Source organism: Zalophus californianus, chromosome 15 (genome assembly GCF_009762305.2).
Source record: "Zalophus californianus isolate mZalCal1 chromosome 15, mZalCal1.pri.v2, whole genome shotgun sequence".
Taxonomy (NCBI): Eukaryota; Metazoa; Chordata; class Mammalia; order Carnivora; family Otariidae; genus Zalophus; species Zalophus californianus.
Window position 1 is genome coordinate 58,700,515 of NC_045609.1, and position 26,936 is coordinate 58,727,450.

The 26,936-nt window shown below is 35.8% G+C and overlaps 2 protein-coding genes across 4 annotated transcripts in view; one reads left to right on the top strand and one right to left on the bottom strand.

Moving 5' to 3' along the window:
* HPSE2 (heparanase 2 (inactive)) overlaps positions 1–26,936 on the bottom strand; it is a 687,285-nt gene that overhangs the window by 593,644 nt on the left and 66,705 nt on the right. For all 3 annotated transcript variants that reach the window (XR_003519076.2, XM_027589152.2, XM_027589165.1), the window contains exon 3: positions 26,475–26,636. Coding sequence is in view for 2 of the 3 variants with exons in the window: in XM_027589152.2 (XP_027444953.1) it covers positions 26,475–26,636 (162 nt within the window). In the remaining variant the exon portion in view is untranslated. The remainder of the gene's footprint in view (positions 1–26,474; positions 26,637–26,936) is intronic.
* Positions 18,602–19,508, top strand: LOC113912022 (U1 small nuclear ribonucleoprotein A). Its single transcript, XM_027575060.2, has one exon. The coding sequence runs from the start codon at positions 18,602–18,604 to the stop codon at positions 19,445–19,447; it is 846 nt and encodes a 281-aa protein (XP_027430861.2). The 3' UTR covers positions 19,448–19,508.

Below are 26,936 nucleotides of genomic sequence, written 5' to 3' on the forward strand. Positions count from 1 at the left end.
GTGGGCAATGGGTTAGCCTGGTGATGGGTATTAAAGAGGGCACGTTCTGCATGGAGCACTGGGTGTTATGCACAAACAATGAGTCATGGAACACTACATCAAAAACTAATGATGTAATGTATGGTGATTAACATAACAATAAAAAAGTTAAAGAGAAAAAAAGAGTTCTGGGGCTGTGGTCTATAAATCTGCATTTTTTTAACAAGTTCCCCAGAGGAAACTTATGGTCACTTACTTTTGAGAACTATTGCTTTACTCCCTCAGTCTGTAAAACCCACTGCAGCCCTCTCCGTCTCAGTCTCCCTCCCACAGGACTCTGAGTCCAGATAATCTTTCAACTCAAGCACATGAATTTTACCTTAACTAGGGATTAAAAAAAAAAACAAACCTAATATTTTCTCCTTGTGATGGTAATAAGTCTTCAGAGATGTTATTTACAGACCAACATTGCTATCAGTGGTAAAAATATTATTTTTAAATTATTAGTTCTTGGCAGCCTCTTGTAATAGTATCCCATAAAATCAGAAAATGAAATAGAAGTTCTAAAGCATCTTAACCTTCTTTTATATACTCCAAGAGACACAGAGCTACAACCAAACTTATTAAGTTCCTACTATGTAGCACAGAAAATCACGTTCACTACCTCATTTAGCCTGAACGTTGTGAAATAGGGTAAATAACCTTATTTGTCCAGAGCCAGTTAACTAGTACCTGCAGAAAAAAAAACTGAACAAATGACTCCAGACTTTTAGTCCACAATTATTTCTAAAATACTCACAGCTTCATCAATCTACAAATAAGTTTTTTTTTAAGATTTTATTTATTTATTGAGAGAGAGAGAGCACGAGCAGGGGGAGAGGGAGAAGCAGACTCCCTACTGAGCAGGAAGCCTGATGCAAGGGGCTCTATCCCAGGACCCCGGGATCATGACCTGAGCTGAAACCAGATGCTTAACTGACTGATCCACCCAGGCGCCCCTACAAACGAGTTCTTTAAAGCCACATGAGAGACTATGGACTCTGAGAAACAAACTGAGGGTTCTAGAGGGGAGAGGGGTGGGGGGATGGGTTAGCCCAGTGATGGGTATTAAGGAGGGCACGTACAGCATGGAGCACTGGGTGTTATACGCAAACAATGAATCATGGAACACTACATCAAAAACTAATGATGTACTATATGGTGACTAACATAACATAAAAAAAAAAAAGCTACAGCCACTACTTCCTGTGATTCTGGCCTAATTTGCTGTTTCCTTAAAAAGTAAAGTTGTTCTGATTAAAAAAAAAAAAAGACACAAAGTCTCCTATACATGTTCCTTTTGGTATTCTGTGCTCCATTCCCTACTGTGACGTTTCTTGATAGCTTTGCCAACATATTTGTCTGTCCCAGCTGCTTCTAATTTACCCTTTTATGGGGGCATGAATGCCATTATTATGTCCCTAATTCATATGTCTTGATGTTGCAGTTCTGCCGTATCATTTTTTTTCTGGTCTCTTTGCCATATTCTCTTTCAATAAAGGACATGTTACTTTGTTCATTAACTTAAAACAAAATTCACTATGGGTTTTTAATTCTCTGAGCTTTCCTTTTAAATGTTCTTTAACTCAAAAGTGGCTTTCATCTTTGTTACATGCATGAACTCAAATGCTGAGAATCCTGAGGTTTCCAAACAAACCCTTTTAGACAGTGTTTTGAAAGTATATTCTTCAGATCATTCCAGTCTCAAGACATGTAGAGAAAGTGGGGAGGAAGAGGAGAAATGGTTAGTGGTCAAAAAACCACATTCTATATCCACCTCATTGAAATTCATCTGTATATCAGCATATTAAAAGCTCTGATAAGTCCCTCAGTGAAAAAATGGTTTTACTCAGTATGTCCCAAACTGGCTTAACCATGCAGTCTTTCTCTCTGTGCCCCCCCAACACCTAATAACATCCCACAGAATTTACTATATGGTAAACATTAGAAAATCCAGTAAGTGTATAATGCCTACTATATAATAAGTTCTCAATATGTGGTAGCTATTATTGTCATTATTAATAAGGTCAGTAAATGTCATGACTCAGCTAATCTATTACTCTAAAGATGCCAAGCTATGGTCAAATGTGCTCAATCCAAAGCACCTCCACTGACCCTTGGAAATAATGTCAGTTTACTATTTTCAATGAAAAATTCAAAGAGGAAAAATATTCAGAAAATTCTCAGGAACCTGAGCATCAATAGTTCTGAAATGCTACAACTTCAGGATATCTTAAAGCACAATCAGTGATAGTTTGCAGACAGGATGGTGTGAGGGATGGAGGCCAACTGAGTTTCAGAGTCAAACACTCAAAACCAACCTAGTCCTTTAAGCTTTCCTCTACCATAGTTTCTTAAGATGTAAGTTGAGGAAGGGCGCCTGGGTGGCTCAGTCCTTAAGCGTCTGCCTTTGGCTGAGGTCATGATCCCAGGGTCCTGGGATTGAGCCCCACATCGGGCTCCCTGCTCTGCGGGGAGCCTGCTTCTCCCACTCCCACTCCCCCTGCATGTGTTCCCTCTCTCACTGTGTCTCTTTTTGTCAAATAAATAAATAAAATCTTAAAAAAAAAAGGATGTAAATTGAGGATATCACCGCCAATTTTTGCTAAGTTGTTTTAAGAATTAGAAATAACACACCTAGGACATAGCAGGCATTAAAAAGATAGATTCACTACTTTTGCAGTTCCAATCAGACTTGTTGACTTCTGAGAAGCTTAAATTATATAATATAGATATGGCCATGTGAACTCACTTCATTCTCCAAAATGGACATTTCTTGAAAAGTATAGCCCATTCCACCTCCCAAGAATTCCTCTCTCAGCTCTATAACTAGCTATCTATCATAATTGTTAAGGTTTCTGCATAATATTTTCCTGAAAAAAAACTAATAACTTTAAAAAAATTTTTAAACTTTTGAATATACATTCTCATGGTTTAAGAAGCAAAACATCATAAGTAGGCATATAGAGTTTCCCTCTCAACCTTTTATTCATCCTATGCCCCTGCCTGCGTCCATTCCCAGATCATCACTTTTATGTTTCCCTCTTGAATTTCTTTATGCAAATACATGCTATTATCAAAGTGTATAGATATATTTTTCATCTTTTTGAATTTTTTGAGTTAAGTGTTTAGTACATTGATTTTCATTCTTTCTTGACTGAGAGAATTATTTAAGGCTCCAAGTTTTCCTATGAGCACTGCTTTAGCTTATCCCATAGATTCTGACATCTTGTATTTTCATTACCATTGTTTCCTAAAAATGTTTCACTTAAAATTGTATTTTCTGTTTGACTCAGGAATTGTTTGAGAGAGATTTTTTGAGTTTTTATTTCTTGGGTTTTTGGCGTTGTTTTGTTTTGTTTTGTTTTGTTTTTCCAATTTCCAGGTTGGGGCAGGGTTTCATTGCTGTTGTTTTTGTATTAATTTCTAGTTTTATTGCATTGTATACTTATTCTTCAGGGAGTATACTGAGATTTTCTTTGTGAACTTTTTACAAACAAGTTCAGAGAATATTCCACGGAGCACTCAAAAAGATGGTATATTCCCTATTTCAAAGCAAAAGTATATATGCATATTTATATACATATACATTTCTGTATTTACACATATTTTTGGTGTCTACTTGATCTATGTTGAACTGAAAAGGGAAGTAGTGAATACTAATGTTTCCAATTATTTTCCTTTTCTTTCTTAAATCTCTTGTCCTTTTATCTCTTAAATTTCTGCTTCAGGAATATTGTTTGGAGTTATTTGACACATAGATATTTACAGCTTTTATTGCACTTTGTTTTTATTAGCATGGTAAAGTCTGCTTTGCTTAATACTTTTTAGCCTAATATTCACTTTTCCTGATATTTCTATTTGACTCCTACTCTTTTTGATATTTGCCTAGTATACTTTTTAATTTTTTAATTTTTATTTTTTTGCCTAGTATACTTTTTTAAACAGCTTTAAATCACATACCATACCATTCACCCATTTAAATTGTACAATTAAATGGTTTACAGAATATACACAGAATTGTGCAACCATCACCACATTCAATTTTAGAACATTGTCATCACCTCATACAGAAGCTCTATACTCATCAGCAGTCATTCCCCATTTCCTCCCAAGCCTCCAGCCCTAAAAGACCACCAGTCTACTTTCTGTCTCTATTGATTTGACTATTCTGGACTTTTTATATAAATGCAATCACACAATAATGTGGCATTTGTGACTAGCTTAGCAAAATACTTTCAAGATTGATCCGTGTTATAGAGTGGACCTAATTGTTTATTTACTCAACATTTTTGGATATTTGGGTTGTTTCTACTTTTTGGCTATTATGACTAATGCTCCTATGAATATTTGTGTACTAGTTTGTGTGTGGACATCCTAATACACTTTTCGCATGCTTTTATCTTCAATCTTTCTGAATCACATTTATTTTTTTTTAATTTTATTATGTTATGTTAATCACCATACATTACATCATTAGTTTTTGATGTAGTGTTCCATGATTCATTGTTTGCATATAACACTCAGTGCTCCATTCAATGAGTGCCCTCTTTAATACCCATCACCAGGCTAACCCATCCCCCCACCCCCTCCCCTCTAGAACCCTCAGTTTGTTTCTCAGAGTCCATAGTCTCGCATGGTTCATCTCCCCCTCCGATTTCCCCCCCTTCATTTTACCCTTCCTACTATCTTCTTCTTTTTTTTAACATATAATGTATTATTTGTTTCAGAGGTACATTTTAAAGTACTTTTCTCGTATACAACATAGTATGGTTTTGCCTTAATGGAGAAATCTGAAGATTTTTTTAGTAGATGAGTAAAATCCATCCAAAAAATAAAGAAGAAAATTAAAATCATCTATAATGTACCACTTAGATATAAACAGTATTTTTTTACATATCTTCTTCAGATCTTCATAAAATTATATCCCTTTTTAAAACAAAATTAAAATCATTGAACAGTTGGTTTTGTAATACGATGGGTTTTTTCTTAATCTCATGCCATAAATATTTTTCCTTTTCATAAAAAAGTCCAATTTAATAGCTGCATAACATTCCATTGAACATACAATAGTACATAATTTAAAAATTTGTTCTTTTATCCAGCATTCTATTATATTTTGTCAACAATGAGAATAATTCTATTAACTAAAATTTATTGAGTCTTAACACATGTCAGACTTTTCTAAGTGCTTTACTTTTTTAGTTCTCACAACAATTCTATGAGGTAGATGATAATTTGTTACCAATTTTAGAGATGAGAAAATGAGGTCTACAGTTGTTAAATAACTTTCCCATTGAAACTAAGAATGTCCTTAATATGTGGTCCCCTTCTACTTTATTAATTCATTCTTCTATATAGTCTAGGTTTTACACACTTCTTAGTTTATCTCTTTGGAGTTGACCGATGAAACATTTGTAATTGGGGACAATCCATACTGTGAGACACTGAAATATCTTCCAGGAATTGTGTTTTCTCTAGACTGTAAAAATTGGACTAAATGTTTTTCTTCCCCACAGGAGAAAAAAACATCCTTTTGATTAAAGAACTTTTATATCTCCTGAATCCCAATAAAGCTAATAAGCAAAACCTCTTTTACATTGTTAAGAGGCATTTGGTTATTTCAGTAATATTAGAAAATTCCATGTCTTTATGGAATATGTTTTTAGGTTTCTCTAAAAATTCTGGAAAATAACTGACCCATCCCAATTAGTTCTATAGTTTTCTTTCCAAAGTAAACTAGCATTCTCTTCTCACACACTAATTATTTCCATTGACAAAATCATAACAAGGTCAAAAATTTTTATTTTGCTATAAGGTTACAAATTTCTTTTTACAGTAATAGGTACTTTGCAATGGTAATCTACACAAACTATTTTCTAAAACACAACAGACTTAATACCCAGAAATATCCCTTTATGATAATATTCTCTCACAATTAAATAGGATTTTATAATTTGCAAAGTACTTTGATGTACATTATTTCATTTAATCTTGAAAACAACCCTATGAGCTAGCTAGATAGAAATAATTATCCCCATCTTACAGATAAGAAAATGGGTTCATGGCATGTCCTAAATCAAAACACAAGTTAAATAGAAGAACTAGAAATGAATGCAGGTCTTCTGCCTTTCAAAAATGCAGATAGGAAAAGTCACTGTCTCCTCATGAAGTTGTCAAGACTCTGAAGTAGGGGTGCGGAGCTTCTTTGGCTATAACTTATTGTTGGAAGCTTATTCCTCCCCCGAGCCTGTCTTTCTTTTCCATCTTTTCCATTTTCAAATCGATTCCAATCCTGTCCCTTCAAAATTAAATTCTGATGCAAGATACAAGTGAGTGAAAAATACACACCTCAAGCCCTAAGTGACTGTAAATGATAGAGAACAAACTGAGGGTTGATGGAGGCAGGTGGGTGGGGGATAAGCTAGATGGGTGACTGGTATTAAAGAGAGCACTTGCGATGAGCACTGGGTGTTGAATGTAAGTGATGAATCACTGAAGTCTACTCCAGAAACCAATATTGCACTGCATGTTAACTAATAAAATTTAAATTAAAAAAAAAAAAATTCAGGCTGATTTCGAGGGTGTTCAAAATGGTTTGGTAGATATCCAGCTAAATTCAGGGGACTAGTTGAAATGGGGTCCCCTACTCCTCTGCCATCTTGCCCCAGACCATGAGAGACTCTGGGAAACAAACTGAGGGTTACAGAAGGGAGGGGGGAAGGGGGATGGGATAGCCAGGTAATGGGTGTTAAGGAGGGCAGGGGTTGTGATGCGCACGGAGTGTTATATGCAACTAATGAACCGTTGAACACTACGTCAAAAACTAATGATGTTGGCTTACTGAACATAATAAAATTAATTAATTAATTAACTAACTAAACAAAAATATACACCTCATATTTTTAAAGAGCCTATATACTTAGCAAATATGCTGGATTTCAAGTCCAGTGATTTCTATCCTTCCTTTCACAGGGCTTGAATCTCTATTATGATTAACTTAATATAATATAACATAACAATATATACTAGATGAGTGCTTTTTATGTGCCTCTTTTATTCTTAATTCCACCTTATTACCTGAATCATTAAAGAATGTAAAACATCTTTCTTACACTGCTATTGAAGTTTGTAAAAAAACATTAGTTTTAAAAGTTTAAACTAACAAACCACTTGATTTATCACATTTAGAAAATCCATTCTGAAATCTCTATAAGAAAAAAATCTTAGAATCAGCTTCAATTATGACCATCATTTTATTAATGTAGATTTTAACAGGGTTTGGGGCAATTTACATACAAGTTAATGACATTTTATCAATAATATTTCACCAACCATTTTTTAAACCTGCATCAGCTGACTGATGTGCTAGGGTTCTCATGAACTGCTTTAAGAGCAATTCTGATTTTAATGTAAGAGAAAAATGAATGGTATAAATTTAAAAATTAAAAAACAATATTTTTATGTTTTAAACCGCTATTCTTTTTTCCAGTGTTTGATTATATAATACTTAGAATAGTTGCCACTTACTTGAGGACTTACAATAAACTGGGCACCGTGTTAAGCTCTAAACGTACATATTACTTAATCTTCACATCAATCCTATGAAATAGATACTATTATTATCCCCATTTTATAGCTGAGGCTTAAAGAAGTGATTTTCCAAAGTCCGACTGTTGATAAAGTCAGAATTCTAGTCCTGTTGCCTTTCTGACTCCTAAATTTAAGAAATTACTACTCTTCACTAATTTTTTTTGAACATGTTTCATGTTCTTTTCTCTGACATTAATCTGGTAATAGCCTAGGTATCTTTTGAAATGGAGAATTTAAACTTTCCCTTAAGCAGAGCCATTAGTTCTGAAAGGCTAACTATACCATTATAAATTAATACTTTCTACTCTGATTTTTTAAATGTAATTTTTAAAAAAATTGTCATTGGTTTTCTAGCCTTTAATCATTTCTCAGCTAATTCAGAAAATGAGTTAGTGTTCTCTCCATAGACTCCTTTCCTAAAAGAACCATGCCCTCTCCACCTCAATCAACACTAACAACTGAATTTCACATTTGTTATTGAGTAGTTTTAAAATTTTTTATATTGATTGGCATTTATTCTTAGATCAATAATCTAATCTTAGATCAACTAAAACACTTTGTTTTAGTTACCCTGGAAATCAAGAACATATATTCAGCTTCTTTTACTCCATGGCTTCTAGCATTGTGCCTTATATACATTTAATTTTTGGTCAATAAATGGCTGATAAAAGACTACTCAAAAATCCAAGAGCATATTATTGGAATTTTCATGGAACTATGGATGAACATTCAACATGTATCTCCCAGGGACTTGCACACTGAGCATACTAGGTTTTCTTGGAATGAAGAAGGGGAACAAAGTGAACACTAAGTATCTCCTGGACTCATCTTTCTAAGAGGATATCCCACTAGCTTTTTGCAAATATTAATATTCCACAAAGAAGCAAGATAGGACTAATAGTAAGAAAACCTTTTTAGCAGCTTAAATCTGTTTTGCTTTTTCAAAGAGGACATAAAAATTTTTATCTAACTCCGATAAAATAACATTCCTCTCTAAATGAAGAAATTATAAATAACTGAAGCAGATGACATTGCATGTTTCTTCTCTGAGAGATGCTTCAGAGCTACTGAAGAGTTAAAAGAAGATACTGTCATTGTGAACTACAAGACAGGAAACAGCTAAGAACAAAGAGACACAAAACTAGGCAGTTGGAGAACAGACTTGTGCTGAGAGGATCTGAGAGTCTGTTGAAAAGCTTACCGTGTTCAGAGACATTAGCAGGAAAGTACTAAGCAGGTATTTCATAACTTCAGACTAACCAGCATAAACTAAAAGAGGTCATGCTGAAAATGATCTGCAGCAACCCACAAGGAAGAGAAAGAGGAGAAACTGTTTAGAGAAAAAAAAATCAGTTTATTTTAGAGTAACACAGCATACCCATCCTATTCAGAAATCTGTTTCTTCTGATTTCTCTCTATATAGCATTTCATGACTAATTTATATTATCAACTAGGTAAACAATTATAATTCTATTAAAAATATAAACATATGGCAAAAGAATATTCTTTCTCTCCATTGTCTATGCTTAAAATCTAATCATTATCTTAAAGAGAGACCATATTAGCAACTACCATCCAGCCACCAAAAATTAAGATATAAGACCTAAAGAGAATTTTAAATCCCTCTTGGATTTATCCTATAGGCTTAATCCTCTTAACATGAAGTGGCTTCTTACATTGGAGACTCCTGTAACTGACACCTTTACTATAGGAACTTGGAAGTCTCAGTATGCCTTAAAGGGTTAAATGATGTATCACATTTTCAATAAAATTAAACAGACCTGTACCTCTGAAACAAATAATACATTATATGTTAAAGAAGAAGAAGAAGAAGAAGAAGAAGAAGATAGAAGGAAGGGAAAAATGAAGGGGGGTAAATCAGAGGGGTAGATGAACCATGAGAGACTATGGACTCTGCGAAACAAACTGAGGGTTCTAGAGGGGATGGGGGTGGGGGGATGGGTTAGCCTGGTGATGGGGTATTAAAGAGGGCATGTATTGAATGGAGCACTGGGTGTTATATGCAAACAATGAGTCATGGAACACTTCATCAAAAACTAATGATGTAATGTATGGTGATTAACATAACATAATAAAATAAAATTTAAAAAAAGAATTTTCAATCAATCCAAAAAAAATCAAACTGTATTTTCTCATTCATTTTACAATTCATATTCTTCCTTCAAGACTCAGGTACTTCCCTATTCCCCAGACCAAGTTACTCCAGGTACTGACGTCTGAGAGTAGAGCACTTCTCTCCTTGTGTTGGTGTAGATCTGCCTGTCAGTCACACCTACAGACAGCAGGCTTATCTGGGGCTGAAACACCAATGTGTTCACCTCCACATTGTTAGTGCCTACCACTGCATTAGACAGAATGGCCCCTCAATAAAATTTTTGGAGTATATATATAAACTAATTCTTTAATTGTATAATTCTTTTTTAATTGGACAGAAGATATTTCCAGGAGAGAGAGCATTTTGCTGGGTAGTAGGAGGAGCAAGGAACTCAATTAGTCCCATCTAAGCAATTGTGTGTCCCTGAACAAGTAGCCTCAGTTTCTTTACCTGTAATGTGGCAGGGCTAGACTAGATTTCTAATAACACTCCCAGCTATAAATTGATGTTTAATTAGGAAAATTTTTTATCTGGTTAGCTTTTTATGAGTTTCTTGGAATTCTTGCCTAGAGTACTAAATGCTGAAATGACTTCAGCCAGGCAAACAAAAGAGTTACGCCCAACTGGCACAGGGTGGAATGGATTATTTCCCAGCCAAAAATGGGGTTCCATTTCCATGATGTATCATTCCAAAAATGGAATGATAATGCTAAACAGGAAGCTCTTGTGTTATATGGGCCTCGTTCTTTACTGCCTCCTCTTATGAGGAAAAAAAAATGGAATAAAGGGGCAGCATTGAATGCCCCCAAACACTCCAGAATGTGTTTTGGCTGCATAACAAATGTGGGCCCTATTTTTCTCTTCCATTAGCCTCTTCAACAAAGAGGTTGAAAATGACATGAAGAAAAACTTTCCATACACTGGATTGGATACTGCCAGCACATGAAAAAAAAAAAAAAAGGACTCATCACAGATACATTTAAGTTGGAAGAAATAAAAGTAGGGGCACCTGAGTGGCACAGTTGGTTAAGCCTCCAACTCTTGGTTTCTGCTCAGGTCATAATCTCAGGGTCATGAGACTGGGCCCCACGTTGGGCTCTGCCCTCAGCTCAGAGTCTGCTTGAGATTCTCTCTCCTTCTCCCTCTGCTCCCCCTGCTCATGCTTTCTCTCGCTCTTTCTCAAATAAATAAACAAATCTTAAAAAAAAAAAAAAGAAAGAAAAGTAGTAAACATTATTGTTGAATATGAGACTGGTTGTGTGAGGTCCCATGAAAATCAGATTGTGCAAATCTACTCCTATAGAGAATCAAGAAATACAGGCCTGGGAGAAAATGATGTGATGGAGACAGCATAAAAAATAATCTTTAAGGAAGACAGGCCAATTTATTCTCCAAAAATCATATGCTAGTAAATAAGTTTGTGTCATAAGCAAACATCTCTTAAACACATATATAGAATTCTCTAACTCAAAGACACAAGAATGTTAATTTGGGGGTTTCTCTCCTAAGAAAATATTATCATGAAGCTACTTTAGAAAAAAAGGCATTCTCCTTAGCATTAGCTTCCTGTACTCTTTCCTGCTTAGCGTATGCTCTACTTTTGAGTAGTCCCGCTTGAAAAGGAGATTGGTTTTCAGCTCCAGGTTGGCTCTTCCGCCCAAAGTTTCCTCTGAAGAGAAAGGAGGAGCAGCCACAGGACCAATGTGGAAACTGCTCCTCAAGGTGTGTACAGAAGCTCCACCCTTGACAGGTACACCATGACAGGTATATCTCCGTGCCCTAGGAACATAGGATAATAAGCATCCTCCCCTGTTCTAAAATGAAATATGACTTCAATGCTCAGGAAAGAATAAGAATTTATCAAGAAGATTCCTCTATATAATGACAGAGTCCCATTTTCAGGGAATATGGAAGTTGACAATTGAAAAGACTTTTACTGGATTAAATGAACATCTTACTTAAATCCTGATGATAGAAGAAAAATATTTTTATTCTATCTGTCTTTTATTTTATTTGGGTTAGGAAACCCAAAAATTCTATTGAAATTACCCAAAAGATTCCTAAAAGCATCATTCAAATCTTCACTATTAGTCATTTTTCCTTTCATAAGACAGAAATCTCTGACAAGTTTGTAGAGGATCAACAAATTCACTTGTGAAATATATACCACAATGTATGTAGAGAGAAGGAAGATAATTTTTTGATGAATCAAATTTTTTTATATTATCTCAAATTAAAAATTAAGAATACAGAGGATTTCTGGACCTACTTGATCATTCTCTTACAGTGTCTCTTGAAGAGTTCTTAATTTTAAGGAAGTTCAACTTTTCATTTCATAACTCATGCTATTGACCAAACCCAAGGTCACCTAGATTTTCTTCTATGGTATCTTCAAGAAGTTTTACAGCTTAATGTTTTACTCTTGGATCTGTGATTCATTCTGAGTTAATTTCTGTGAAAGGTGAAGAGTCTGTTTCTAGATTTTTTTTTTAAATGTGGATGTCTAGTTGTTTCAGCAGAATGTGATGAATTACCTTTCCTCTTGTCAAAGATCAGTTTGTAAAAGACCAGATCAGATATTTGTGTGGGTCTACACCTGACCTCTATTCCATCCCATGATCTATTTGTCTATTCTTTCACCAATATCACATTATCTTGATTACAACTTTACAGCAAGTCTTAAAGTTGGGTAGTGTCAGTCCTCTGACTTTGTTCCTCCTCAGCATTGTGTTGGCTATTCTAGGTCTTTTACCTTTCCATATAAACATTGGTGTGTAATTTTCAGTTCATAATTTTGTATCCTTTGTCTTAAAGAGAGCAAATAAAATTCTATAAACTACATATCCCACAAAACCAGAACCTACCTTTATGTGACAATTCAAGCCACAAGTGTAGATTAAAACCTGGGGGAAGAAAACAGAAGGTGAGGCCCTGATGTATATATCCTCACACAAGCAAAAGAGAGAGGTGAGAAAAAAGAACCAGAAGAAGAAAGAAAGATTGAGATCCTCCAAGTTGCTCAACAATTCTAATTCCAAACCACATCTGCAGGTACATACATATCTCTAATTCTAGTGTACCCAAAAAAAAGGTACTTACTTGTAAACTGATTTTCTTTTATTTTAAAGCACCAGAGGCTGCCAACAAGTTTGAAAAAAATGCTCCGTTGCTTTTCCCTTTTTAGTTTGCCAAACAGTCCTTAACTTCTGAAATAAGTGCTAACCAGAATTTTTAAGGAAAAGCAAAAACTCAAAGATCATTAGCACCACTTCCTTCTGAAGACCTTTCTGATTCCCTTAGGTCAATCCAGACTATTCCTCTAATATAGCCCTAATCACAGTGAGCTACAACTGTTCGCATGTTTGTCTCATCGTACTATACTTTCAGGAAGGGCAAGGATCAAATCAAATCTTATCTACATATCCCCAGTGGACAGCACAGTACTAGCACACGATAGGTGCTCAGATATGGGTTGAATGAATATTGACAAAAGGCAGATACTATGATTCCAAATTTATAAATGAGGAAGCTGAGGCTTGTCCCAGGGTACATGTGAAGCAAATGGCGAAGCTGAAATCCAGGTCTTTCAACTCTAAAAATATCTCCCTAATATATTAACCATCAATCACTGTAACAATAATATATTTTAAAACATTAATCACCTGAGAATCAAGTGGCTATTCCAAATGAACAAAATGTTATTTTTCCCTGCTGCAGAGTACAATTTATCACTTCCTACTCCCACCATACTTTCACTCATCCAGATTATGTGTGAAGCTTTATCTGCAGACCTGTGAGTTTTCTTCATACTAAGGAAAGGAACAGGTAAACTATAACAGCTGAAGCTATTGCATTCAAAGGAAATAGGCCAAAAACTAAAGAAATTGTAGGATGGTTGCATTTCTCCTCTTCAGAACCCTAACAGAGACTAGAGCTGTTCTAGGGGAAAAGGGTGGCAAGCATGTTCATGTGCCCATGCACCTATGATCTCTATAAATACTCTACTTCCTCCAAAGCCTCAGCCCTTATACACACACATACACACACACACACACACACACACACACACACACACACACACACACACACCAGATGCATGAAAAACTTTAGTCCTGACAACAATCATAAAACTTAAGGACTTGCTTCTTTTGAAATCTATTTAGCTCTTTTTCACTTTGCATTGTGATAGTACACAAGACATGAGCTTATTTATGGAAGATTCCCTGAAGGACAATCTCTTTAGTAATATAACAACATAATAATTATAACACAACATAACTAACGCTCATTGAGTGTATGGCTCTGTATTAAGCACTTCAAAATATTAATCTAAACCTCACAAACCATGTAAAATATTACCTTCCCTATTTCAAAAATGGGAATGAGATGAAGTAGTTTGCCCAAGCTCCACACAACTAGTACATGGTCAGCACAGGATCAAAACCTGGGTCTGTTTAACCCTAAAGTTCCTGCTCACATCTACCCTCTTACACTACTTTGAGGAACAAAGAACTTCATAGGTTGGTCTCCAAATTTTTTTGATTGTATATGGGTAAAACATTTTTATCATAAATCATCCATATATAAGTATTAATATATATGAAATATATAATTGCATATATGTAATACATACATATATTACAGATGCACTTATTGCAATTGTATTTTAGTTATATTACAACACATAGGTCAAAATAGAAACTCCTAATTAATCAGCTAAAAATTAAATAAGCAATATTTTAAAGTTGTTTTATTTTGATAATGATTCAAAATCCTTTTTTTCGCCCATTTAAAAAATAGTAATAATAATATCTGGACATTAAAAAACTTTCAATAAGACACATTATATATATAAATTAAATTAATTACAATTTTCAAATAGTCTTCTTGATAATTCAGAAATTTTTTGGATAACTTCTTTTCAGATTATTTTTACCAAATTATGTGACTGAAAAAGATTGTATGTAAGTGTTGAATCACTAAATTGTACACCTGAAACATATTACTCAGTATGTTAAAAGTGGAATATAAATAAAAACTTAAAAAAAAAAAGACAAACCAGCTTTGCAATTTTCTTTTTGTTCCTTTGTGCTGGCATTACTAGAACCATATTTAATCCAATTTCTTTTTTTAAAAAATCTCTTTAAATCCACTTAACTGGGCACATGTGAACTGCAGCACGTTGAAATACACTGAAAATAAACTAACAGATGATGTACATTATCAATTCCTCCCAATTATGAAAATATTCCATTCTCAGAATAAAAATGTATAAAACTAATAATTATCTGACAGTAATTAATTATTAGCAAAACTCTTCCACTCAATGGGGTTTTATCTGCACATCTCCTGGAGTTCTTATACACCCTTTTCCAAACCTGCCTCATCCTTGGAGATCACTGACCTAAATACTCTAAAACACACCACCGGGTTCAACCAGACCTTCACAGAACTGTCAGTATTTAATTCATTGTCCAAAAATATCACTTTTATTCAATTACGTTTGATGTGATGCCATCAGCCTAACTGAAGGAATGTAGGAGAAACTGCTTTCATAGTAAGAGAACAGGAGAACTAAAGTTAAAATGAATTCAAAGGACTCCTTCCTACATCATCTTTTACAGACTATGTTTGAAAAGCAAGAAATAATCATCATTTCTGCATGTTCCCTAATACAAATACTCCTGCCGACAAGGAAGTTCATTCTGTGATTCATACAGACAAAGCTTGCATCAGCTTGGCAGAGAAATCAACTGATGCTCCCAAATCTAATTTTGAGAGAAGCAGAACATGAGCAATTTTTTTTAAAAGATTTTATTTATTTATTTATTTGAGAGAGTGAGAATGAGAGATGGAGAGAGAGCACATGAGAGGGGGGAGGGTCAGAGGGAGAAGCAGACTCAGGGAACCCGATGCGGGACTCGATCCCGGGACTCCAGGATCATGACCTGAGCCGAACGCAGTCGCTTAACCAACTAAGCCACCCAGGCGCCCACATGAGCACTTTTTAAAGATATCCTTTAGTGATTATACTAAGTGTCAATAGAACAAAATGTAATGTTTGCATAATTATATCCTTTTTATGTTATGTATTTTCTTATCATATTTACTGAAACGTAATTTTATGTTTGTTAAATCTAAGAATAAGAAACTGAGTTTGTAAAAAACATTTTTCTCACTTATGTAATGGTTCATAAGAGGACCTACCAGCAACTGAGTGTATCTTTGTACTTAAAACCATAAAGCAGGATGCCTGGGTGGCTCAGTTGGTTAAATGTCTGCCTTCAGCTCAGGTCATGATCCTGGGGTCCTGGGATTGAGCCCCACATCAGGCTCCCTGCTCCATGAGGGCCTGCTTCTCCCTCTCCCTACCACCCCCTCCCCACTTGTGCGCTCTCACTCTCTCTCTCTCTCTGTCAAATAAATAAATAAAATCTTTAAAAAAAAAACAACCATAAAGCAGCTAGAGGAAAGGGGAACTTCTAGTCATTTATTTAACCTCATGGTTGTGTGCTTGTATATGGTCACTGACTTTTATGTAGACATTTCATTATGTTGATAACAGCATTAGACTCATTATAATATGTAGAATACCACCTAATTTCTGTCCTGCTCAGTATCAGAGCTTCATGTTAGGATAATCAGGAAAAGTCTAATACCAAGTAATAGTCATCTAGTTAGTGTCATGCCTTCAAGGAACTCAAAATGCTTAACCAAAAAATTATGAACAATGCTTTCCACACGACATGTTTTCAGACCTTTCTTTTCTAGGAAACTGAGTGACGCTTTGTGCTTTATTTTACTGATGCTTACACACATCCTAGATAACTGAAAAATCCAAGGTTCAGAGTGGTAGGGAGATTTATCATGAAGTTACCACAAGTTAACAGCAGAGCTCAAAATAGTTTCCGATTGGTTTTATCTTACCATATTTCGTCAACTGACGTTGTAAAAACAGACAAATTTCAGTACCAGAAAAGAAAATGAGCTACCCAAGAGTAATATTTGCGTTTGAAAATATAGTAAAATTAATCACAATAATAAATCTAACAAATATGGGATACTTACTGTACACGAGAGCACTGTGCTAAAGCATTTTGCACACAATCTCATTTAATCCTCAAATAATTCTCTGAGATATGTAAGATACAAACACCATTTTATGCCTGAGGAAATCAAAGCTAAAGAGAGGATAAAAATTTGCCCAAGATAAGAAAGCTAGTAAGCGGCTGTTCTAGAGTCAAACTCAGACTGTCTGGTTCCAAAGCTCACACGTTGCACGAACATAACTAGGTAGAATTAAAAATTGCTCAACTACTTATGTATTTCTGCACCAAGGGACCACTGTGATTCCTTCATTAATAAAGACATGAAGCAGATTCATTTATAAAGTATTTCACATTCGTTATCTTATTATTCAAACACAGATCAGAACACTATTTCTCTAGTTATAACATACTCTGAGACGATGATTCCCAAAAGTAACTCCAAAAAGAAAAGCAATGCATATATTACTGCCAACCTATTAATGATGGGGATACTGATGCTTAGAAAATACTAATGACTGATTACACAGCTGGAAAGTCTCAGCTAAGAGAGGCCTTCCCTGACTGCCATATCTAAAGTAGTCTCTGTTCCAAACCTGTCAACCTCATCACTGTCAGAGTGATGTCACAGTAGTTTGACTGCTAAGAGATAATGCAGATAAAAAGTGCCCTGGGAGAGATGGAAAACCAGAGCCAGACTCACTAAGTGGAAAAACAAAATAAAACAACACTGCTAACCTGCTGCCCAGAGACAAGAGTTGATGGGAAGTTGCCAGGGAGAAGTGGTGAGAGAGGCTGCAAGACACCTAGAATTCAGGCAAGCCATGTGGCCCAGAGGCTGGATGTACAAGACCCCAAATATCATCGCAGAGTAGAACTACACACCGTGATAAAACCTGGTTGAGCTAGGAACACCAAGGGCAATAGAGACCATAGCCAAACTGCTAGCCTGCCAGGGAGGAACACTGAGGAAGAGAAATACAGAAAACAAAAACAAAATTTAAAGACTACTAAACTATGCACTCAACAAAAATAAATTTTAAAAGCCCAAGAATACTTTTTTGGAATATACATGACAAAGGATTACTATCACTGATATATAAAAAGGATCTTATAATTCAATAAGAAATTGACCAATAACCCAATAAAGCGGGCTAAAGAATAGACAATTCGTAAAAGAAATAAAAATGACAGTTAACCTCATTAGTAATCAATGAACTATAATTAGAAACAATGTCATATCAATTATAATCTATTACACTAACACATATAAAAAGAAAATAATCGGTGTTAGCAAAAAACAAATTAGTTTTCTCTAACGCACTGTTGGTATAAGTATAAATTGACATGACCTTCCTAAAAGTCCATTTACTATTTACAAAAAAAGTCCACTTACTAAATGTATCAAAAGTTTAAATGTTCATTCCTTTGACATAGCATCCATACTTCCAGAAAGTGTACAAAGATACATATGTAATGATGTTCATCACAGCACTGTTTAAAATCATGAAGAAATAAAGACAACCATGATGTCTATCAATAAAAGATCAGTTAAATAATTACAATATACCCATAAAACAATTCTAATGTAGCCATTAAAAAGAATATAAGCCTAGGAGATCTCCCTCTACCACGCGGGGGAGCGGAAGCGGTCCTCCTTTCGCTTTGTTTTCCAAGCTATGCCTCCTTCCCGCCTCTCCTGACTTCCTCCTGGAAGGAAGATCCCTGAGCAGTCCGTTAAGACCGCTTTGGGGCAGAGGATTTGGAGAAACCCAGGGCTGAAGTTACCTTTTTTCCTTCTTTCAGCTCTACCTCGGCATCTCTCTCCATGGCAGTTCCCGAGACCCGCCCCAACCACACTATTTATATCAACATTCTCAACGAGAAGATCAAGGATGAGCTGAAGAAGTCCCTCTACGCCATCTTCTCCCAGTTTGGCCAGATCCTGGATATCCTGGTTTCCCGAAGCCTGAAGATGAAGGGCCAGGCGTTTGTCATTTTCAAGGAGGTCAGCAGCGCCACCAATGCCCTGCGCTCCATGCAGGGTTTCCCCTTCTACGACAAGCCCATGCGCATTCAGTATGCCAAGACTGACTCGGATATCATTGCCAAGATGAAGGGCACCTTCGTGGAGCGGGACCGCAAACGGGAGAAGAGGAAGCCCAAGAGCCAGGAGACCCCAGTGGCCAAGAAGGCCGTACAGGGTGGGACAGCCGCCCCCGTGGTGGGGGCTGTCCAGGAGCCTGTCCCAGGCATGCGCCCGATGACCCAGGCGCCCCGCATCATGCACCACATGCCTGGCCAGCCTCCCTACATGCCGCCTCCTGGCATGATCCCACCTATAAGCCTGGCTCCTGGCCAGATCCCGCCAGGGGCCATGCCCCCGCAGCAGCTTATGCCGGGGCAGATGCCGCCTGCTCAGCCTCTTTCAGAAAATCCACCAAATCACATCTTATTCCTCACCAACTTGCCCGAGGAGACCAACGAGCTCATGCTATCCATGCTTTTCAACCAGTTCCCTGGCTTCAAGGAGGTCCAACTGGTCCCTGGGCGGCACGACATTGCCTTTGTGGAGTTTGACAATGAGGTACAGGCAGGGGCTGCTCGTGACGCACTGCAGGGCTTCAAGATCACCCAGAACAATGCCATGAAGATCTCCTTTGCCAAGAAGTAGCACCTTTTCCCCCTGCCTGCCCCTGCCCCCTGTTCTGGGGCCACCCCTTTCCCCCCTTGGCTCAGCCCCCTGAAGGTAAGTCCCCCTCGGGGGCCTTCTCAGAGCCGTGTGTGAGTGAGTGATCGCCACACAGCATTGTACCCAGAGTCTGTCCCGAGACATTGCACCTGGCGCTGTTAGGTTGGAATTAAAATGGTTTTTTGGAGGTAAAAAAAAAAAAAGAATATAAGCCTATATTCTTTGATATAGAAAGATGTTCACAAAATATTGAGAAAGAATGTTACAAATAACAGGCATGTATTACATTTCTTGGTTTGTATAAACTGGTATGTGTTTCCTATATGTTTATAGCTTATGTATATGAGTATATGGATAGAGATGTCTAAAAGTATATTAATAAAAATATTTTTATCTCTACTATAATCATAAAAATAATAAAGTTGCTCTCATTTTGAAAAAATATATTTTTACTTTAAAGTATTAGTTTTAGTGGATAAATACTCAGACGTTTATGCACATGAAATAATGAAGTCATTTCACTGAAATGTGAAAAGCAAACATTATCACTATTTTTCAATATTGTTTGTGAGGTTTTTAGAAATTAAATAGAAAATACTTGGTAAAATTTAGAAAAGAGACCAAAATCTACCTTTGTCTTTGATCAACAGCTTCTTTCTTACACTGGAAATAAGTTATAAAGAGAAAGAAATTCACTCTCAACATTAGCAAAGGTATAAAATATTAAAGAATAAGTTAAACAAAAAAGATACAGGAAAAAAATTTATGAAATATTTTTAAATGACATAAAACAAGAAATGAACAAGTAAAGAGATGTAACATATTTTTAAGTGGAAGACTTAATATCAGAAAAATATCAATCCCCTCCAAATCAGGATATAAATTGAATACAATTCCAATCAGAATCCAGTGATGAGTATTATTGAACTGGAAGAAATGAGAAACTCATTTCAAAAAGTAATTATATGAGAATAGCTATGAAAACCTTGGGGGGGGGGGGAATGAGAGAGTGGTTAATAAACCTTACCAGATATCAAAACAGTATAGCATTGGCACAGAAATAAAGAATAGAAAAATGACAGAAAATACAGTTCAGAAACAGGGGCACATATATGTGGGAGTATAATATATAACATATATGTTTCAATTTAGTGGCAAAAGAATGTTTTATTTTAAAAACTGCATTCATAGTTTGGAAGAAAATAATGTGATATACTTACATCACACTAATATAAACATAAATTCCAGTTATAGTAAGAAATTAAAGCTCTAAATTAAAAACAGAGTAAAAAGATGAATGCTATCAGGAAAATGGTTTGCAATACATATGACAAAGGATTAACATTCCTAATTCACAAACAGTACTCACAAACTGATCAACACCAATTTAAAAAAAAAGGACAAAGAATATGAATAAGTAACTCACAAAACAAAATGCAAATCAAGAATAAATATGTGAAAATATACTCTCTCCAGCTATCACCAGAAAATTGCAACAGTGAGATAATAGTTCTCACCTGTTAGGTTGAGAAAGCCTGAAAAGAACACTGATCCCATTGCTAATGAGAATGCCAGGAAATAACTGCTCTCATACACTGCTTGTGGGAATGGGAATTGCTATAATCTTTTCTGAAAATTATCTGGCAAGGTGCATCACAATTTTAAGTACAAACCAAAAAAAATTCATAAATCAGACTTCATCAAAATTAAGACTCTGCTCTCTAAAAGAAACTGTTAAAAAAATAAAAAAAAGAAAAGAAAAAGACAGGGCACCTGGGTGGCTCAGTTGGTTAAGCATCTGTCTTCAGCTCGGGTCAGCATCCCAGGGATGATGGGATGGAGCCCTGCATCCCTCTCCTCCCTGCTCGTGCTCTCTCTCACTATCTCTGTCTCTCTCAAATAAGTAAATAAAATCTGAAAAAAAAAAAAAGAAAAAGACAGGGCGTCTGGGTGGCTCAGTCAGTTAAGCATCTGACTCTTGATTTCAGCTCTGGTCATGATCTCAGGGTTGTGAGGTCGAGCCTGACATTGGGCTCTGCACTGGGCCTGAGGAGCCCTGCTTAAGATTCTCTCTCCCTCTGCTCCTACCCTCCCCACTCCCTCTCCTTAAAAAGAAAAAAAAGATTCTCTTTCTCCCTCACCCTCTGCCCCTCCGCACTCTAAAAAAAAAAAAAAAAAGGAAACAGTCACAGAAAAAAAATTTGCAAATCACATATCTGAAAAAGGACCTGTAGCCCAAAATATATACAGAACTCTCAAAACTCAATAGTAAGAAAACAAAACTCATTATTTTTTTTAAATGGGCAAAAGGCTTAAAACACTTTACCAAAGAAGATATATAGATGGCAAATAAACACATGAGAGATGTTCAATACCATTAGTCATAAGGTAAATTGCAAATTAAAACCACAAGATACTACTATATATTCACTAGAGTAGCTAAAATTAAAATGACAGACAATACTAATTGTTGGAAAAATGTGGATGAACTAGAACTCTCACATCCTATTGGAATACAAGATAGCTTCAGCCACTTTGAAAAACAATCTGACAGCTTCTTTTAAGTTAAAACAGACACCATGAAATCAATCATTCCCACTCCTAGGTACTGTACTACCTAAGAAAAAGAAAAAATACATTAACACAAAGAGCTGAGAGCAAATGTTTATAGTGGCTTTATTCATAATCACTAAAAACTAGAAACAAACCAACAGAGAAATGGACAAAAAGTTGTAGCATGTTCACAACATTAAAAATTACTCAGCAATAAAAAGGAATGAAATGCTGATATATGCAACAAGTGAATGAATCTCAAAAAGAATTATGATAAGTGAAAGAAATCAGACACACAACCACTTTATTATTCCATTTATATGACATTTAGGAACAAATATCAGACCAGATACAACTAAAGACTGAAGGGAGGGAAAGGAGATTGCAAAGGGAGACGCGAGAACTTCTAGGGTGAGGGGAATCTGTATCTTGATGGTGGTGGTGGCTATTTGACTCTATGATATATACATTTGTCAAAATTTATTTTTTCTTATAAATTATACCACAAAAACCCTGATTTTATAAAATTTAAAAATACAAACCTTTTGACCCAGACATCCCACATTGAGAAATCTACTCTACAGAAATAAATGTTTCAACATATAGATTAATGTACATTGACAGAGAAATGGTTAAAGTTATATTTAATACCATAGAATGTAATGCAAATAATTTAAAAGACCTGGAAACAGTCCTCTGAGCAATTATGATTTATGGGAACTGAAAGAACAGTTCTCCTTCCATTGATTTGAGCCCTTTGTTCAACTAAAGTTAGAAGAATAGGCCACAACAGGGAAGTATGAGCTTCTTTTGCTCAATTCATTTGCTACAGTAACACAGTAAAGCTGACCATAGGTATCCCAATCCACTTTGGAATCTAAGACTGAAAGAGGAGGTACAAAACAAAAAGTGGCAGCAATTAACATGAGAAGAGTCCTCACTGGAAAGCATCTTAGCTAATGCCATCCATTTATAATAGTTTCCGTTCAGGCTGCCTGGTTATAGAGGCTTGACTATGACTTCACATCACAAATAAATTTTGTTTAAATTTGACCTCATTTATGCAGAATGCTGTACAATTATAACATTGCTTGCCCTCCAGAAGCTTACGTTCTAAACAAAATCCTAGAAAATACATTGCCCCTTAAGGCTGACTTTTTCAGTTGATTATAGGAATCTACCACAAAAGGTGAATCTACACCTCAAAAAGTATGGGAGTGGGGCAAGGTGAGGGGAAATGAATAATTGAATCTGAACCTATAAAAGTTATTAATTAGCTGTCAAAATTATCTCAAGTGAATTCATTCATCATATACACAGCAGAACATTTCCAACAAATATATAGAACATTATTACATTAAGAATCATGAGAACACAAAGAAATGGAAGAACAATCGCTGTTCTTTCTTAAAAGCTCTGGGACAAACTGGAAGCTACAGAAGCATACATCCATGCACTGTGAGTCAGTGTGAAAAGTGCAGCATGTTACTTGTCACCAGTTAAAATAGTTCTATCACTGATGTTCTATTGGTATTACTCCATCACCTTCCCAAAACCTTGGAGTTTATTTCAAAAACCCTCTAGATTATGTGAGGCTAACATTATTTCCATTGCTATGTAAATCATTTGCATGAAAACATTAAGACATGTTTAATACCATGCAAAAATACAATCCACTTTTCCAAAACTATGATATAAGGAGGAATACGTCAATAAGATATACACATTAAAGAATTGTTATTAGTTTCTGTTAACTGGGCTGTCACTAAGGACTGCAGAGCTGTTTCCTTTTATTGATTGGTCAGAAGACCTAGAATATCATTTGCCAGCATCTGAGGAGTAGCTGTTTAAGAAAGATCATGAGCTGGAATGCAGAGTATGAAGGCATGCCTCTCACCTCAACGCTGATAGTAACATCAGCCAAAGAGGGAATATGTAAGAATGAGGGCTTGCTAGTGAAGTGGAGGGCAACAACCATCATTTTTAATATGCTTTTAACTCTGACATTTCACTTTATCAATTTTCTACTATGCTGACTTTATTAACTTTTTCCCATACTATGATCTTAGTTATCCAATTTTAAAATAAAGAATATACCACAACTGACCAGGAAACAATTATGATACCCTGCTACCCATATACATGAAATAAATAATTATATAATTATTTATGTAAAGAATTGAGAAGGGTTGAGAGGAGGGCAGAAGTTTGAAGAAAATGAGCTCTTTCTGAGATTTTTGGAGGCCCAGTTTCCTCATCCTGTTCCACATAAATACTTTCATTGCAGACATTTCAAATATTATGCCAGAGTTATACAAAATAAGTAGAACATCACCAAGCAGAAATCCTAGAGTAGGTGTTCTGAACATGTTGGTAAAGAAAGTCACTTCATTTGAGAGGTCTCTGCCCCTTCAACCTCACCCTCCTTACCAATATACATTCATCACTGAAAAGGGAAATATTTACAAAAGTTAGTTTAGTTATGTTTAAATATTATGTTTAGCTGTCTGGAGACCATGTTCTCAAAATTTATACAAGAAATCAAGGATTAAAATTCATAACAATTAGGAAACCACACTGTGTAAAATCAAAGACTCGGTTCAAGGACATTAAAATAGTTTTATCATTGGTGCTAAATTGAAATGACTCCATCTCTTCCCAACACCTGGAACCAAAACCTTGTGAACTTTCATGTAAACAAACTGGGGCACACCAAATGCTCTGTCTGCAGCAAGGTACCACCTCTGTACACGCATTTGGGTGAAAAATGTGGAAAATGCCTGAGGACTCTTTGAAGCAGCTTGGGAGAAGTAAGAGCAGGAAAGAGGCTCTTCTCTAGGGTAAGTTTGTTTAGTGGAAAGTAAGCAAGTTGTCAGGGTAAAAGTTGACAATGTTGATTCCAACAGTTTGAACTGCGAATAAACATCCAAAGGGATTATGTTACTGAGAATTAGAAAAGATTCCATTGAACTCAATAGAACACTTGTGTTTTCAAAGATAATATGCCTTCAAGCTACAATCTGGATCCAAAGTTTAGGGTTAGAATTACTTTAAGCCCTTTCTATGCCACATTAAAGAACATGGGGGCTGACCTCTTTAATATGGACCTAAAATTAAAATAAGAATGGAATAAAAATATTTCATTTCTAATAACTGAATTTGAAAATACTAAGTACATGTAAGTACTGAGACAGAATAAAGAAATTTGGATAAAAATCTATGTTCTTCCCAAACATCTAAACTTAAACAGTGTCATTAACCAACTTAGGGAAATAATTCATTGGCCATAAATCACTTTTGAGTTTTCCCTCCTTAATGACCTATCAAAGGGCAAAAAAACAAGGCCTATACTTATGAAATCCGTAATCCTCTTCTCTGCTCACCAAAGCCACATTTAAATCCGGCTTTCATCTCGTGCTATTGGGTTTTCCACCAGGTACAAGATGAAAAGTTGGAAGAGACTTGTGCCTTTTCTAAAGCAAAACAATTTGGTTGCCACTCAGCAATTCCTGGTGAAATGCCAGGAAGCCTGTTAAAAAAAGTTAAAATTTTCCTAACTTGGAGTTTACAAAAATAAGTGTGAGATGTTCATAGCCTGTCAGACATTCCATCTCTTTATTTTTTAAATATTCATAAATAAGGGGAAACAGACACTTTTGATTTGTTAAACTTTATTTAGATCAATATATGCAGGTATGCCTTGCATGCCCTCAAGAAAATGGAGGTAACTTAAACAGCTCTTCTTAGTCCATCTCAAGTCCTCCATGATTCTCACATGAGAGTCTGCTATTAGAATCTTCTCCAGTTTGACAAAAGCATGCAACTCACATGCTCTTTACCAGCCAAGTTTTCAGGCAGCCCTGCAAAAAGTTGCTTCTCCTTTGAGCTCTCACACAAATTCACTTCCCTCCTTGAACCAAGGATGTAAGGGAGTATGGCTGTCTCATAGCCTCTTTGCTCTTAAAAAGAAAATCAAATTCTCCAGATATTTTCAAACTCCACCAGGAATAGAACATTCTCAGCTCAGCCTGTGGATCATTATCTCTTTTACATTTCATCTTTATGTTCACTGGGTTCATAGAAAGGGCATACACAGAAAGAGGAAAATAGCTGCTTCTTAGACACCAAATTTAGTAATTCTTTCAAATCTACTGGCACACATCTAAAAAGTCATATTTTTATAAGGCTTCATTAGGTTTCCATTGGTTCTGTCTTTTGAGAACACACATGCTGAGTTGCCTATAACCTCAAGCCAAAATACATCTGTAAACTACAAGAAATATTTTTTATAGGAAGACAAAAGTCACCACAATTTAAAAAGGGATATAGTGGAGGAGACAGACAGATGTGGGCTCATCTAGAGCCCCTTTAATGTCTCCCAGGCATCAAGTTGTTAACTAATGGAGGCCAACAATCTATAATACTCTAAGATTCCAGATGACTCCAATAGCCTTACCTGTTAATATGAGATTACTGTAAGTATTAGAGAATTGCTCCTTTAGAAGAACAAGATGCATCTGAGCTGCCTTCTCCCGTTGGAGCTCCAGCATAACATCAGGGTGCTGAGCAATCTTGCAGCCTTTCTGTTTATCCAGGGCAACATCACTTCGAACAATGTCTACAAAAAGAAATAAATGCAGGCAGCAAAAACAAAACAAAACAAAAAAACAAAAAACCATGTACACGTCAAAGTCTTGTTTCACCCAAAATGACAGAATTTATAAACTACCAGTATTTCATCAGAATGAAGAGATTCATAAGTAATAAACCTGAAGAGCCTCCAACTTCATGATACATTCTGCAAGTTTCTCTGGTCATTTCCAAATTCTTTGGCAATTTCCATTTTATTACTCACTGTGACCTCATTTAAGATTCTCACTCCTCCATTCTACTCTCAGCTCACCTCTAGGACTTATGC